Source organism: Habropoda laboriosa, unplaced genomic scaffold (genome assembly GCF_001263275.1).
Source record: "Habropoda laboriosa isolate 0110345459 unplaced genomic scaffold, ASM126327v1 scaffold22, whole genome shotgun sequence".
NCBI classification, from domain to species: Eukaryota; Metazoa; Arthropoda; class Insecta; order Hymenoptera; family Apidae; genus Habropoda; species Habropoda laboriosa.
The window spans coordinates 8,405,929-8,421,730 of record NW_017100261.1 but is presented as its reverse complement, the minus strand read 5'-3'; the positions used below and the strand labels follow the sequence as shown (position 1 = coordinate 8,421,730).

General features: G+C 34.0%; 3 protein-coding genes across 3 annotated transcripts in view; all 3 read right to left on the bottom strand.

Annotated features, from left to right (window-relative positions):
• The window catches only part of LOC108572796 (phosphatidylinositol 4-kinase alpha), a 9,943-nt gene extending 4,315 nt beyond the window's left edge, over positions 1 to 5,628 (bottom strand). The window contains 13 exon segments of the mRNA XM_017935096.1: positions 2 to 91; positions 166 to 372; positions 436 to 543; positions 612 to 1,032; positions 1,105 to 1,457; positions 1,543 to 1,797; positions 1,893 to 2,103; positions 2,197 to 2,668; positions 3,099 to 3,161; positions 3,316 to 3,631; positions 3,706 to 4,220; positions 4,291 to 4,684; positions 5,539 to 5,628. Of these exon segments, the coding sequence (XP_017790585.1) occupies positions 2 to 91; positions 166 to 372; positions 436 to 543; positions 612 to 1,032; positions 1,105 to 1,457; positions 1,543 to 1,797; positions 1,893 to 2,103; positions 2,197 to 2,668; positions 3,099 to 3,161; positions 3,316 to 3,631; positions 3,706 to 4,220; positions 4,291 to 4,684; positions 5,539 to 5,628 (3,495 nt within the window).
• Positions 5,629 to 6,419: 791 nt separating this feature from the next.
• On the bottom strand, positions 6,420 to 8,067 carry LOC108572652 (zinc finger HIT domain-containing protein 2). Its single transcript, XM_017934914.1, has 5 exons — positions 8,009 to 8,067; positions 7,446 to 7,749; positions 7,111 to 7,371; positions 6,820 to 7,023; positions 6,420 to 6,743 (listed from the first exon to the last, which is right to left on the bottom strand). Exons 1-5 carry the CDS (start codon positions 8,056 to 8,058, stop codon positions 6,420 to 6,422), a joined length of 1,143 nt encoding a protein of 380 aa, XP_017790403.1. The 5' UTR covers positions 8,059 to 8,067.
• Positions 8,068 to 8,357: 290 nt separating this feature from the next.
• On the bottom strand, positions 8,358 to 9,187 carry LOC108572651. Its single transcript, XM_017934913.1, has 3 exons — positions 9,018 to 9,187; positions 8,781 to 8,922; positions 8,358 to 8,682 (listed from the first exon to the last, which is right to left on the bottom strand). The coding sequence occupies exons 1-3, from the start codon at positions 9,172 to 9,174 to the stop codon at positions 8,358 to 8,360; spliced, it is 624 nt and encodes a 207-aa protein (XP_017790402.1). The 5' UTR covers positions 9,175 to 9,187.
• Positions 9,188 to 15,802: the final 6,615 nt, after the last annotated feature.

Sequence of the window (15,802 nt, the reverse complement as noted above, 5' to 3'; positions counted from 1 at the left end):
CTCCGGCATATCTTGATCGTGTCGACATCATGGACAATAGCCAAGAACTAGCTCCTTTTGGACCACGTGGTCGTTTATCTAATGAATTGGTCTATAAGAAGCACATTTTGTTATTTTTAAATTAAGATATTATAAAGTATTAAATGTTAAAGGGTTTTGTGTTACATGTGGTAATGCTGATGTCGGAATAGCGAGGTCCACAAACTCAAGTACTGCGTCTGTAGACAAACATAAACCAGAATGATGTTTCAGTCCAGAAGATGGAATCTGATTTACATATTCTTGTAAATGTGATATAGTGGCTTGGGGCGCCCACTTCATGGCTTCTTGCACTATGCCTTTACATCTCGCAGTGAAATCTTTCACGATGATCTATGTCGCATAATGTAATATCAATATTTGAGTAATTTATGAGCGTGGTAATCATATACGTACCTCTGTTGCCTCGAGCGTGTCCATGAGTTCAATACTGTATGGTGTACCAGGTATTCGTAAAATTGGTGTTTCTTCGTTGGGGTCAATTTGTAACGAGAACGATAATATCTATGAGAACAATAATTTCATTAAACATAGTAATACTTAAATGTAAAAGAATGAAAGAAAATTCATACCTGTAATATATCTAACATACTCCAAAGTACTTTACAATTCCACAGAAGATGCGGGAACGCATCAACTAACGCACTAAGGTATTTATCAGCTATTCGTCTAATCTGCTTATGCACATGATTAAAATATACCAGAAGAAATTGGGCATGATTTTCGAGTTCTTTCTCACGTCTTTCGTCTTTCGGCTTACGCTGCATTACATCTTTGAATTTCATAAAGACGGAATCAGCAACGCAACATATGCACTGCCACATACCGCTCTTATCTTTTTGCAAATCAGTGTCGCACAAATATTCCATTATTGGTTGTAAACTCGGTTCAGGGCTGTTTGCGACCCTCAATGTTTCGAGCCAATAGACTGACAATAAATACGTGCACTGTGCGAACTGTAATTTCGTTACATATTGCGAAATATCGTTAGTCCTATGAAAAAATAATGATACTTTGATCCATCTTTTAAAAAAAAATGTATAAAACTTTGGAAGAGATATATACCGAGTGCTTAATTTTAATACTTGGCTTCTTAACTCTTGCAGTTCGTTCAAAGAAACACTGTCGTTGCGTACAGCCGAGGTGTATTGTAATTCTCTCATCTCGAGTCGAGCACTAGTTTGGGAAATAAGATACGGCGATTTCACAGCAACTTCTTTGACACCTTCGTACCATTCTGCAGGCCACAATCTTGATGCTTGGTCGCCAGCAAAACCCATTACAACACAATAAAGCCAGAAATCTTTGAAAAGCTTTAGTAGTCTTTTTTGTGGGTGTCTAATCGGCGGAAGACGTCGTACTAATATAGCAATTACAGGAATAAGCACACCCAAGTTTCCTGCACTTGTGGTTGTTTTCTAGTAGATAATATAAAATATCGAATTAAGCTATATCAAAACTTAGTTTCCTATCAAAAATCTATCAAACATTAATTTTAATTACCGTTACTGTAACATTATTTGACGCCTTATCACTGGCACGCTTGCCTTCTAATCCGAGCTGAACAAACAATTCAAGTAAATGAAGCAGCAAGTCGTTCAACTCTGTTTCACCATGCAGATTTGCTGCTATATTTGCAAGAGCATTTGTGACTGCTTTAGCTACGTGACAATACTGTTTACGGTCATCGTTCGAAGCATAAGTTGCAGTACTGGAGCCCAGTGACATAGAGAACATTTGCATTATGCCTTCGTAAATCTAAAACCAAAATGCATTCACGTGTACTTTATTATGCTCTAATTCGTGGATGTAACCATTTTACGTAGTAATTACTAAATAATATTAAACTCAACCTTTGATTCGCATTTCGCAATAATCATACATCCTAATTGGTCAACAATCAAAAAATCAAGATCACTTGGTGTCCGGCAAAATAATTGTTGAAAAAATGGGAATATTGTACGCATAGTCTTTGGAGTATCTTTCAACGCAACTGCTACGTGTCCCAACATGATTACTATGTTTTTTGAAATTAATTCACTATTCGTCCTGTCATCAGATTCACTAAAGGTATTAAAACAAATGATTCAGATATCGTACAAATCAAGGTACAAATTGGACGAATTAATTAAGGTTGCTAAATTGAATAATATGTACCCGTCGCATATGTCGGCAGCAAATAACCTATTCGAGACGCTGGCAACTAATGCTGGCACACAATCTGGATTTACAGAATGTGCAGCTTCTAGAGCGATGCACAGATTGCCAATAGCTGCATCTCTTAGTTTTTCAAATGCTGTTTGTATCGATGAAGTAGTTTGTTTCGAATCGTGTATATCTTTTCCTTTAAAGTAACAATTTGTATAATACAATGCATTAACTTTGCTGGGTAACTTTATGCTACCTTTTTCACTTTGCTGGCGGTGTAGCTTGAGAAGTATAGGCGATGGGACAACGAGAAAATCTCGAAGATAATATATAGATGTACTAGCTATGTTAGGAAATTTTTGTGCTAACTTTCCTAACCCTTCAAGGCATACCATTAATAGAGGCATATGAGCCAGCACCAATTTTGGTCCATGATTAGAGTTAATTTTCTCAACTAAACGACCGCATAAACCATCTGCACCTGTAAACAATTATACTTTCATGTGTTATGTTCAGAAATATAAATATGTATTCATTCATGGATCGGATATCTGTTGTTAATTCTAAGAGATCCTTCCAGAGAATGAAGAACTCTGTATGAAAATGAAACTCTCAGTGACAATGCTTTAAAGTGGCAGTGCACAGAAGTATGTGTATGTATCGTGAAAATAGCTTTGCCTATGCATATTCATTGTTCGTTTTCGCATTAATAGTTGAACAAACAGTTAGAATGGTAGGTAAGAGAATTACTTTTAGTGGAATAGAATACAATTAAACCAACAAAGCTAACAGGAGAACCGCGTTAACGCAGTGTCAGGCTGTAGAAGGTGTATTCGTTAGTTAAAACTATTGAAAGTTATCATAGATGTAGGATAATCAATCGGTATGCAATATAAGCTAAATTCGAATACCCTCGCCAATCAGCATCGAACTGATATCTGCGAATAGCGCGGACAAATCATACTGGTCTCTCACTGGAAAAATAACGTAATGATCTATAGATAATCCTACCGGTACAGAAGACTGATTTAAGTAATAATATTAATTAAATCACAATAAAATTATTAAAAACAAATCGATGTGGGTTTTTGAGATTATTCACAAACGCCGATTTATGATTTTGCTTACCAGTTTCATCACCAATTGCCCAGACAAGGAGATCAACGCACGCAGAATTAGCCATAACGTTTACTTTAAATCTATTTACAGTTCGAAAATTAGTATCCATATCTTCGCGTTCGCTCGCATCATGTTGACGCGACTGCAGTTCTGTTTGGCCAGATAAAAAGAGACCTTTCACGAACTCCTGTACGTCTCTTGTGAAAGGGGTAGGCAAATCCCGTTGATTTTGTAATAATTCTCGTAAAAGAGCGACCATTACTAAATTCATTGTCTCGTTAAATGTTCGGTAAGGAAATATCTGCACCTGTCCCGAATTATAAACCTGGACAAAACATAAATGTTTAAATAAATTTAATGACATAGTGTAACATTTTATTATAAAATAATACAACTAACTTGTTGAGCTTCTTCGTCAAGAAACGTTAAAATCTCTTTAGTGAGCAATTTCTTTGCCAAAGCCAATACACTTTGCAAATGCACCACATTAAATTGCATGCCAGCTCTTCTTTCCGGACTTTCATTGCATCTCATTTGAGGGAATTGATTAAAGCTTGATCCGTATCTACTAAAAAAATACGTGGCCGGATCATAGGGCACCGAAGAATAAGACTGCAACGATGGTCGTTTCGTACTGGGATACTCGTGTTCTACTGTTAATAGATTTGGTGCAGTATCTATGGCCTGATGAGGATTTAAGTTGCCACTTAACGATCGAGGAATAATTGGTCGGAAGTTCGAGAAACTATGATGCTTCTTATCCAATGTTAAGCGCATTTCTGTGTTTGGTATTGAAAGAGGAGGTTCTGGTCTTGGATAAATGCGACATAAAAGCGGCGGATCAGTATATGCAAAGCGGCCCATTGATCGAGCTAAACCAATTAAAACTGGAACTAAGCATTTGCATAATGACACTGAAAAAAGAAGCAAATGTAATTAAATATAACTAAATAAAATATAATTAATAATAGAAAAAATGCCTACATTTTGCTTGCATTCCTCTGCTACCATTTTGATCCCTGTATCCTCTTATAAGATTTGTTAAAACTGCCAGTATTTCTACTTGGGTAGAAATGATTTCTTCACGCACAAATTCACATCTGGCTGCAACATCACTGAGCAGTGTGTTTAAGCAGAAACTAAAGCGTTCAGCAACAGGAATGCGTTCAGTAGGTGAACATCTGACCTCATCCAACCACACAGCTTTTGGAAGACCACGCAGTAACCGTAGAAAATAGGGTAATATTCGATCCCGATGTTGCATACCAGATTCCAAAAAGTATATTCCCAGTGCAATGGTTGCATCTTGACCTCTTTGATCCAGCCGGTATATACCTTGGGTAGATTCTTGTGGGCATAACTTGAACAACTGTGTGACCTATATTAATCAAAAAATTATCTGAGAAATGTTATAAAAAGCAATTCTTAATGATATTGTCGTAACTATAAACATCAAATATGATATGATTCAACATCAAATTCCACACATGTGAACCTTATAAAAATTTTATTTTTTCTATTAACATTTATTACACTTAATAACATTGATTAATTGCTGTCACATTCTTGAATTAATCTTAATTTAATAATGTTACTATATGTATTGCCTTTAATAATCTGAGAAAGGTATATTAAATATCCACATAGTATAAATTATCAGAAGAATTATTACTTTATTGAAAACCAAATGCACATGAAAATCAGTTACAAACGAATTTAATAAAAACAAAAAATTATTTAATTCAAAGCAAAAGCTTTTATAAAAAATTTTTATATATTTGAATGATTAGTACAATTGTAAATGCCATGTTTCTTAATTCACATGGTGTGTGATGTATTACAAATTATTAACTAAAACAAAATTTTGTAAATTAATAATCACAAAAGGAAAAAATTAGAAAATTTATTAATGTATAAAAGTACATATATTTTACATTTCTTTTATTCGCAAACTCGTGCCTGTAAAAACGATCCTATAAACAGATAATTATGTCTGAGGTATATGTCAAAGTTCATTTGTTTAGAAGCGTTGTGAGGTGAATTGTTGATTGCAAACGTATCATTAATACATGAGTTGACTACTGGATTGTCCTTCGAATTATATCACTAGATGACATATCAGGATATCAGCTGACAGCTCCTTAAAACTAACCTAATCCTGATTAGATAAATGTCAGTTTTTATGGATACGTATATAGCATGCTAATTTACGCAATCGATAAATTAACGTACCTTTTCCCATGGTGTAGGTTTAATCGCAGCTAGACATCTGGCTAAATGTTGGACGGCTTTCGAGAAAAATAATTTCTCGTCTGCCACCATTTTGCCCACTATCAACTCGCTGTATGATTCTTGTAAATATCGTCTGCTTGTCGTACTGACAGACCGCCTTTCGTTTTCGACCTATCGATTCCTCGAACTCGATGTTTAAATTTCCGCAGTTGATCGTTAGTCGTTAGTGTTCTGTCACCTTTTTCAAATTTATATGCGAATGTCAAGTTTTAGTGATTAAAATCTTATTTCTTTCATATAATCGCGTAGGAAATAATCAAATGAATGGAAATGTGATTTATCGATATGCACTCACCTTATTGAAAAATCGATGTTTTAAAAATTGATATATCGATTTCGTTTTTCGAAGACAGTTTGAATTTTGCATCATTAACATTATGGACGTCCGTGTGATCGATGTAAGTGAAATAATTTTGAATTTTCGTGCCAACAAGCTGTCTTCTATGTAAAATGAAGCAAAATGAAACTGTTCGACGAAGAAAATTAACGAGTGAACGCGTTAAAGTTTTATTTTAACTATGGAATTTAATACGGTTAAGGCTGTGGTCATAGTGAATGCGTATTCAGACGAACTAGCATTCTGACGAACTCAATACGTCAAAATAATCAAATATGTATACAGATTCTTATGAATGTATGCACTGCAGTCTTCAGATGTTTCATTCTTCTGAATACGCATCCACTATAAGCACAGCTTAAAACATCAATTTTATGTGTAGAAAAATATATGTATTTAATTAAGGACATTGTAAGATACATATGTACATATCTTTGTCTTTGTGCAATTCAGTCTTCACATAATTCAGACCTATTCAAAAATTTTATGTACTCATATTTGCATGACAGCTTTTAGTCCATGATAAGTAATACTCTAATTTTTTACAATATAAAAGAAAAACTTTTTTCGATAAATTAATATTTTCCATATTATATCTTTGGGTAAACTTCTTGGAAAATTCTTTATTCCTAATTTTGTTTCTATTTTTTGACAATTCCTCTTTTGCTGCTATTAGTAGTCTATGCAGCTCAGAAAAAGCAACAGCAATATAAAGATACTTATTTTTCTTTTCTGGTCCCTGCATTATCATATTTCCAGCTTCTTTGAAGCCTAATAGAGTTTGTTCATCTTGTGGTAACCAGTTACACTGAAAACAATGAAAACATGTTTAATTTCTTGAATATCTTTATTTCTAAAAACATACTGGTTATTATACTACTTACACTAATAATCTTATGGACAACGGAAGTTATCGCCGATTCGGGATTTTCGAAAACTTTATTTAATTTCATGTTATCACATAAATCAAGAAAGACAACCATAGCTTCCACTGGACAGTTTAAATAGTCACCATTGTAATAGTTTGCAATATATGCATATGCATAGATTACATTTATTACATTAAACTGGACATTTGGAGAAGCTTTCTGTAAAAAATAAAACATTTGAACTTCTGTTATAATAAAATTATGATATTTAGAATATTGAATAAATTCACTTGTTCTATAATTTACCTGCAATTCATTAAATATAGGAACATCTATTAAGGGAGGAAGTTCCTTTGTTTCTTCATCATTTTTTTGATCCATTTCTTGAACAAGTTTCTTTTTAGTATGATATGTCCACCATGGAACCCACTGAGGTAGCAATTTCTCTATATCACCATTTTTTATCAGTGCTTCAAATTCCTGCTTTTCAGCATCTGTTAATGCAGACCATACCTCATCTGCATTATCTAAGTTTATATCATGCAATCTTTTTTCTAAATCTGGTACCTGCAGAGGACATTCAATTAAATGAAAATAAGAAAATATTATGTTTTACTGATAAGAACATAAATATTGCTCACATCTTCATCATCATCTGAATCTAACTGTTCATCTAATATTTCTTCTTCTTCATCTTCTTCATCTTCTTCATCACTTTCCAATGCTTGCATATTTATTAGATCTTGCTCATGTACTCTTTTAAGAATTTCAATCATTTTCTGCCTACCTTCTAGGCCTCTTTCCTGAAGTTTTAATTCATCTTCCACACATTGCTTGTAAAAACTTTCTGAACACTCTAAGTGAGCCTCTGACTTATAGCAATCAACATTGCAATATCCTACATCACATCGTGGACAGGTGTATTGACGAGGTCGCATGTTGCACCTAAAGACAATAAAATGTTAGAAACAAGGTGTTTTTAATTCTCATTAGTTACGGTTATTTTACATTAATAACAAACACGAATAAATATATGTTGTGTAATGTGTATCAAAATGACGAAATTTTAAAAATATAAAAGATCGGGATTAAAAAGGAAATGATTCATAAAAATAATTTAAAAGACAGACGAAAATTACATCTACTATTTTTAGGTTAGGTTTTGTTTGTAAGCAGAGTTTGAGGTTAATGATGTGACACATACAATTTGCAAATATTATCTGCATTTGCGAAGCTTATTTTTTGGATATCCATGATTTTATTGTAAATTTATTTACAATATTAATCTCTTAATATTTTAATATTTTTATAAACTCTTTGATTAGATCAATTTTAAGTACACAAGATTTTTTTACGTTCCGGCAATCATTTTCAAACGTAACTCATACGTAACAAAGTATAGTAATGATAATCATTTTTAGTTATAATAGGGAGTAAATATTGAAGAAGGAAATAATATATTTTTAAATTGTAAAATTTTTATACAAAACCATTTTTTTGAATATGTACATATTACAAATTAATTTTAAAGTGAGGAAACAATCAAACATAACCTAGGTTACTTCAACTAAAGTACCATCTTTTTGTCTTTTATATTTGAACTCTTTTCCTTTACGTCTCTCTATCCAGGCTTTAGTTTCTTCTTTTGATAATATCACTTCAGGATCAACAGTAACTTCTCTGCATTTCAATAAATTAGCTTCATCATCCATAGTTGCTTCAATTTTTCTTTTTCTAGGTTTTGGAATTTCATCAACTTCTTCTTTAGCTGTTAAAAATTCTGCTGAAGATTTAAGTAATTTTATACCATAATTAGAGTCTTCACTCTCCTTTTCATTTATGAAATTGTTTGTTTCCTTGTTCTTAAATTTAATAGATCTGATGACAAAATTCTCTGTTAGTACATGGAATGTTCAAAAAGTTAATTATTTTTAAATGTTTTATCAAAAAGCTAATATTTCCTGTAATTTACGTACTTTTCTATTATTACATCCAGCTTTTTTGCAACATAATGCTGAAATGTTGGTTCTACACCAAAAATTGTAAATTGTTTCGTTTGTTCTAAATTTGGTCTTAATGATACCGGGTTTGTTAAATCTTTATTTTTGATTGAATTATCTAAAAAAATACATGCGCAGTTAATTGTCAACAATGTTTTGTGATAAAACATGAAGAATAGAAAACAGAAATAAAAGTGAGGTTATGATACTTACTTTGTTGATCTGTTTTGTCAGAAACGTCTGATACTTTTGATTTTGAGTTTAAAAAATAGCTGTTTTTCAGAAACTGATGATCTGTCGCCTCTTTTAATGCATTTTTCGTTATTTCATCTTCGGAACTACTTGAATCTTCATTGCTTTTGTCTACCATCGTTATCTCGAATAATTCGATATCAGTCGATAATCGAGTTCAAGTTTCTACGATATATTTTAAATTTCTTTCGATATTTCTATTCACAAGATTAGCCACTACTTTATAAAAAAGAAAGAATGTGAAACCAACTATAAGTTTAATTAACTCATTGCCGAAATTTGTTTATTAGTTAGTAGTTATAAATTTTTGTACAGAATGTGAGTACTTGAAATGCGTGTAAAGATGTTCGTATATTGTACAATTATTCCGTAGAAATAATACCCTTCGTTAGCAATTAAAAACATAAGTCTTAAATATTTAGGTTACTTTATATAATCTCTTTAATTTTTAATTTAAAAGCAAGAATAACCTCTCTCTCTCTCTCTCTCTCCATTGAAAATGGCTAGAATTAAAAGAAATAGGTGATAAATTTTCATCGAAATGAACAAAAAATAATAAAGATCGTAACAAAAAATGTGATAAAAGTAATTGAACAATGTGCAATTGATCGATCATAAAAATAACATTATACATCCCGTACCACGATGTGAAACTTTATTCATAAATTCATTTTGATTGAATTTTATGCATCGCTATAATGCGTGTTCAAAGTCACACATACAAAACCGATGACTTGAAATAATCGTTTGTGAAATCGAGATGAGGAAGTTGTGGAAAGGAAGTGCAAAACGATAAAAACGAAAATGACGGTGAACCATGGCAATAACGATGACAACGATGACAATAACAATGACGAAGAATAAAATGAATGCTTGGAGTACTTGGAAGTGTATCTTAAACATAAACAATGATATATTTTAAAATATTATAATTATTCTCTGTTCGAGAAGAAAACACTTCGACTAAATTATGTCAACGTGTTAACGATAGATTAACAAGAATTACAGGCGCAAATTATCTTCAATCGTTTCTGACCTATTCGATGCTGGCTCGAAAGGAACAATTCGTAGAGACGTGTGGTCTAGAAACTAAATGGACGGGCGAAGTCGAATATTGCCAACGATGTTTTTATGTACACGATTAATGATCGTTTGTGTGTTATTTTTTTTTTCTTCATTTTTTTTCTCTCGTCCCCTAATAATTCAAATCTTAATCTAAATACATTTAATAATATATTCTCACTTTGCATATCATCATCTCTTATACTTTTTTTTATTTTAGTGCGCTTCTGAGAGGTTCTTTTTTTTCATGTACACTGGTTTTTATCTTTTTTTCTGTGTGTATGTATGTATATATGTATGTACGTGTTTCTTTTCTCGCGTATGCTTCGTTTAATTGAATTTTTATAACCACTTTTTGCTGCTTGCATTTGTTTTTTCTTTTTTTGTTCTCTTTAAATAACAACGTTAAATGTATAAAATATACAGGGAGCAATTTTCGCGGGTACATTTTATACAGATACACGATCTCGAACATAAAGGTACATGTGTATATATGTGTTGTTATTTGCGTAATCATGTTTATCTCACTTTCTCTCTCTCTCTCTCTCTCTCTCTCTCTCTCGCTACTAATTGTTACCGTTGATGTGTGCATTGGCTTTTTTGGCTGGTTTGTCAATTTGTTTCTCGTTCTATATATTGTTTTTTGTATTTTTGTATGTATATGACATTGTATGTATACTTATTATACTTATATATCCTTCCTCGTCGTCGTACCTCAATGTACAGTAACGTTTTATATTTTATTTTTTATAATTTTTTTTTGTTTGCTAAGGCATTCGTTATGGCAAGTATATTTTAAAAGTGCTGATGTCTAAACGCGCGTGAATACTTAGATTTTTCTTTTTTTCCATTTTCGTACAGTTTATAAAAGTATATTGGCCAGTTAACTTCTAATTAGCCAGCTACGTGTCACTTAAAAAACGATTCGCTCGTTAGAAAAAGAACTAATCTGCTTCGTATTTCTTTACATCTTTTTTTTTTTTGTAATTTTTGCCTCTTTGGTTGTTGTTCTTGTTTTTTTTTTTTTTCTCTTAGTTCAACTCACTTCGCGTTTAAATTCAATTGCGCCTTATAATCCGTGGCCACTAAATTGTTTTTACTCTCTATTTTGCATGCATCTTTACTTTTTATGCTCATTAGTCGATTATCTGCTGTAATATTTTTTTTTTCCTTTATTTATTTATCCTTTAATAAAATATACTTAATCGCAGGCTAGAGAACCGGAAACAAGAAGAAGTATACGTATATGTCTCAAGAAGTGGTTAATGTATTCCTTCGCTATAGAGTCTTTTCGTACGCGGTATGTTTTTTAAATATTTCTTTTTATTCATTCCCCTTCCGATCAACCGTTCTCCGCAATTATAATTGATGTGATCCCGACGAAAAAAACCGTCCGCCCGTTTTACACATTTTTTCTCTCTTCCTCGTCGTCACGTGAACCCCTGGATCAAACGAACATGAAGACTCTCGTTGGTGTAACTTGTGTGTACGTGTGCTATACCACGTTGCGGATGATGGAATTATCTCGACTAAATCCCTCGTCCGAAAAACCGACTCCTTCCAAATTCACACCTCACGTTTCTTCTTCTTCTTCTTCTTCTTCTTCTTCTTCTTCTTCTTCTCTTTTAATATATTTTTATTTTGCTCGAGCCACGAGCTGGCCTAAACGAAGTGCTGCAGCATCATATTATTGTACACACGCGCGCATATACACTTACATGTACGTGAAATACACGTGTACTTTGTGTTGTTCGTCGCAAAAACACAATAACACCACTCGGCCTCACTAATTACAAGGCCGAGGCTAAATCACTCTGCGAACAATGGTGTAGCGTTTATTTTAACAAATTCTCGTTAAAACAATACATTAAGAACTCTCTAGCCACTATTATCTTTCGATCGTCTCGCAACACGCTGAAACGTTAGGCTGACCCTACACGGTAAGAATCGAAACAGGCTATAGCGCTCCGTGAATACAATAGCGGACGCTTCGGCTAAGGAAGATCGTCTTGAACGCGTGTGCTTTTTCTTCTTCTTTCTTTTCACGAATGTGTCGTCGATCGGTTTTGTCGCGATATTAGAGAGGCTACAGAACGGAAGGTTGCAAAACCAAAGAAATCGATATTCCGCGACTAGAGAGTCGATGTTGTATATATAACAGGTGACTCTTTTACACGACTTACTCCGGTTAGATATCGGTCAGACATCGTATAGAACCGAAATATCGACGGTGGCTAGAATGACGTTACCAGTTCGAATTTCGCGTATTCGTTTCCTGGCGAATGATATCGATTTAGCTCGTGGTAAAACTACACCATTGGGCATTATCAGACGACGGATTTTACAATGGAACGAAGGTAATGTACATGTTTAACCCTTTTATCAATCGCAACATCGCTTCTCCTCTCAAAACACCATTTATAATCGTTCTACCTTCACGTGTGCTTCTCCAACGATCGAACTCTATATTCTTCGCGGAGCGATAGGAATACTCGATCGATTTTTAATCCTTTACGCACTCGATCGGCTGATACAATAGTAGAATATTTTCATTCGAGATATCGGTGACACTGTAACGGTGAATTTTCGTAGGATAAGTACTGCTACGTTTTCTTCCTTTAATCGTTGAAAAGTAAAAGTTGAGAAGAGGAAAGGAAAGAACGGGCCCGTCGAGTGCGAAAAGTTAAACACCGATACGGAACTCAATAATTGAACGATAGCTCGTGATTGCTTCACTTCATATTTTTTTTTTTTTCTTTTTATCTGGTTCCATATTATTCGCTTTTACAATTATTTTAGTGCGTCTCGAACAAGCACCTATATGAGCTCTTAATCTTTATATCCGCTACTACGCTTGCTTTTTTTTTTTTATGGGGCTGCACTCTCTCTCTCTCTCACTCTTTCTCGTTTTGCTCTCTTCGATTTTACAGCGAAACAATCGTCGAATGTGTCTTTCCTCGACCGATCCTCGAAACATTTGGTAACAAACTTAGCGAAGGATGTTTCTAATTAGAAAAAACGTCAAGAGATTCGTACCAGCGCTTGCGTGTAGCATACATACATAGATTCATACGATAAGCGCGATACGATAAAGATACACGCTTATGGTGTGAATTTTGTAGAAAACTCTTTTCGTAGAAAATTGACGCTAGGGTAATGTTACTTTTTTTCTCGCAGTCTCGCTCGCTCGCTCTCGTTCTTCCTGTCACACGTTCCACACTCATTCGTTCTCTTTCGCTCGTTATATATTTATATGTATGTATATTATATATTTTTTTTTTTTTTGTTTCTTTACAAGGCGCTACTACGCAGGTTTCTCGCGCGACGGGGATGACTTCTACACGGTGGCACACCGCTGGATTTTCATCTCTAATTTCTGTTCGATGACAAAAGTCGTACACTTCTTTTTTAGCGAATCTACGAATTAACCCTTTTGTAGTGTGCACGACAGATCCTCGCATAATTCGATGGAAAACAATTGTAACAATGCGGGAATAAATTTGAAATGTTCGCAGTCTGAAAAATATTCTATCGCAACGCTAACGAACGCATTTTATATATTTTCCTATAATTCACGTTTATTGTTAAGGTGTCCCGTGAGTCGCGCTACCGTTCAAAAATGTGATAATCTTTGTCCCAAAAGCTGAAGCGCAAATTTCGAAACGTGCAATAGAAATAAAGTTACACCATTTTTAAACGGTGAAGCGACTTATGGATCATCCTGTAGATCAACGTTACACGTGGATCCAGCATCTCTCACGCCTCAATTTCTATCGTGCACAATCGTAATTTACTATTATCGTAGATCAAATTTCACTTTTCAAATTCAAATCATTCAGACGACGAAAAGAGACGCATATTTTTCAAATCGTTTATTCCTGCGCCGTGAGAGGATTAATTTCTGAACAGGTCGAAAGATTGAGAAAACAGAGGAGCATGGTGTGAGGTTCAGGCTTTAAGTTATCAGAATCTAACGAGATCTGCTAGGCTTTTTGATCGACTTGTTGGTTGATCTGCGATGACGAACTTTAATATCCTCAATTTCGTTGTTTTAATCACGTGTGTGTGTGTGTGTGTATGTATGTGTGTCTACTACTTGAAACCAACACTACGTTTAGAAAAAAAAAAAAAAAAAAAGAACAAAACCAAATTGCATTATTAAACGAAATAACATTCTAATCAGATTCTACGAGACATAAGCGATTCTAAAAAGCCAGTCTTAACGTGTCACCCTGTAGAGATCACCGAGAAACGCTTGTCAGTGTACTGTCTAACGAAGCTTAGCATTCTACTTGGCATTGGACAGTCGCATGTTTCGTTATCGATCTTTTTTTTTTTTTTTTTGTTATTTATATAGTCGCGTTCGATCCTTGAAACCGGAAACGGAAGTGTATTTTAGTTAGGTGTGTGAATGTGTGTGTGTGTGTGTTTGTCTGTATCTACACTGTGTCACCGCTATAATTCAGCTCAACTACGTTCTCTCGACTCGACGGATCTCGGGAGGCTCGTTGAACTCTCGCAAAAGCCAAACAGTGTCGAAAACGAAATACTTTTCTTCGTCTTTTTTTCTTTTTTCAAGAACAATAGTAAGGTGAATTGCGAGATTCTGTAGAGGGTGGGGAGGTCTCCGGGGAGCCGTGGAATTTCGCCTGGTAATGGACGTTCGATTCGTGTAGCATGTCAAATTTTCAGATCAATTTATCTTTCTACGGTAAGATCTGTTCGTAAGATCGATGATGTTCGTTTGAAATTAAGCGAATGTGACAACGTGTGTATTTCATTGGGTTCTCGTGTTTGGTGGTTTATTCGAAAGAAAAGAAAATTGGATAGTGTTGGCTGTTAGTGTCGACTTGATCATCTAAAAGGTCTTGAAATACTGGAATCTTTTGAGAGTCTTGATAAAGTGGATAGGAAGGTGTATGCAGCGGTGTCGATGTACTTCTTATACCAGTAAAAAGTTGTGTAGTAATTGTCTTCACACGTTGATAGAACTTCTGTCCGAAGGACCTTAATACTTCAAGGCTTTGTAGATTGATAGATACTGGTGATAAAGTCATTTTCCATGTAAGAGCAATTGGAAGAAGTAAAATAGGGATTTCTTTATGTGATTTTCAAATTATCATAAGCACAAAACATTCTCTGTTTCTGTAATAAATTCCAAACTAATTATAGTGTCACCATTAAAAAAATCATAGAAATACTTTAGAGACAGAAATGAAAAAATTACAATTCACATCATTTCTGTTAAAGTAAAGAAAAATCGTTGATCAATAAAAAATCTCTATAATCCATTTACATTTAATCACCTTTTAAAGTGAATTTTTTGAACGACAAAACTTCACATAAAAAAATTCTACTTCACATGGCCCCCCCACTATCTGTACATTGAAAATCACGTTATCCATCTCAGTACAGTAATCGTACGCTCGGTAACAATTATAAATATGCATGAAAGAATTCCATAGCCCATCACCAGACTCATTTAAAAGCGTGCTTCGAAACGCGGGGAACCGATTTGGTAGTCGATCCAGCGAAAAATCTCGCCGCAAACGAACTCGTAGTCGCGCAAAACGAAACGTCTGATATGTTAAGATCCGAGATATACATTTCATGGCGCTACAGTCTTTTTGTGTTGTATACTTCATTTTTCTTTTTTTTTTTTTTTTCTGTTTTCTCTTTGTCAA

Bases quoted from the DNA above. Each gene is read 5' to 3' on its own strand.
- LOC108572652 (XM_017934914.1), bottom strand. From the start codon at position 8,058: ATGGATATCCAAAAAATAAGCTTCGCAAATGCAGATAATATTTGCAAA. The intron at 7,750-8,008 runs GTATGTGTCACA...TATTGTCTTTAG, and splicing joins GCAGATAATATTTGCAAATT to GTGCAACATGCGACCTCGTC. The intron at 7,024-7,110 runs GTAAATTATAGA...TATTTTTTACAG, and splicing joins CTATATTTAATGAATTGCAG to AAAGCTTCTCCAAATGTCCA.
- LOC108572651 (XM_017934913.1), bottom strand. From the start codon at position 9,174: ATGGTAGACAAAAGCAATGAAGATTCAAGTAGTTCCGAAGATGAAATA. The intron at 8,923-9,017 runs GTAAGTATCATA...GTATTTTTTTAG, and splicing joins TGACAAAACAGATCAACAAA to ATAATTCAATCAAAAATAAA. The intron at 8,683-8,780 runs GTACGTAAATTA...TTTTGTCATCAG, and splicing joins CTGGATGTAATAATAGAAAA to ATCTATTAAATTTAAGAACA.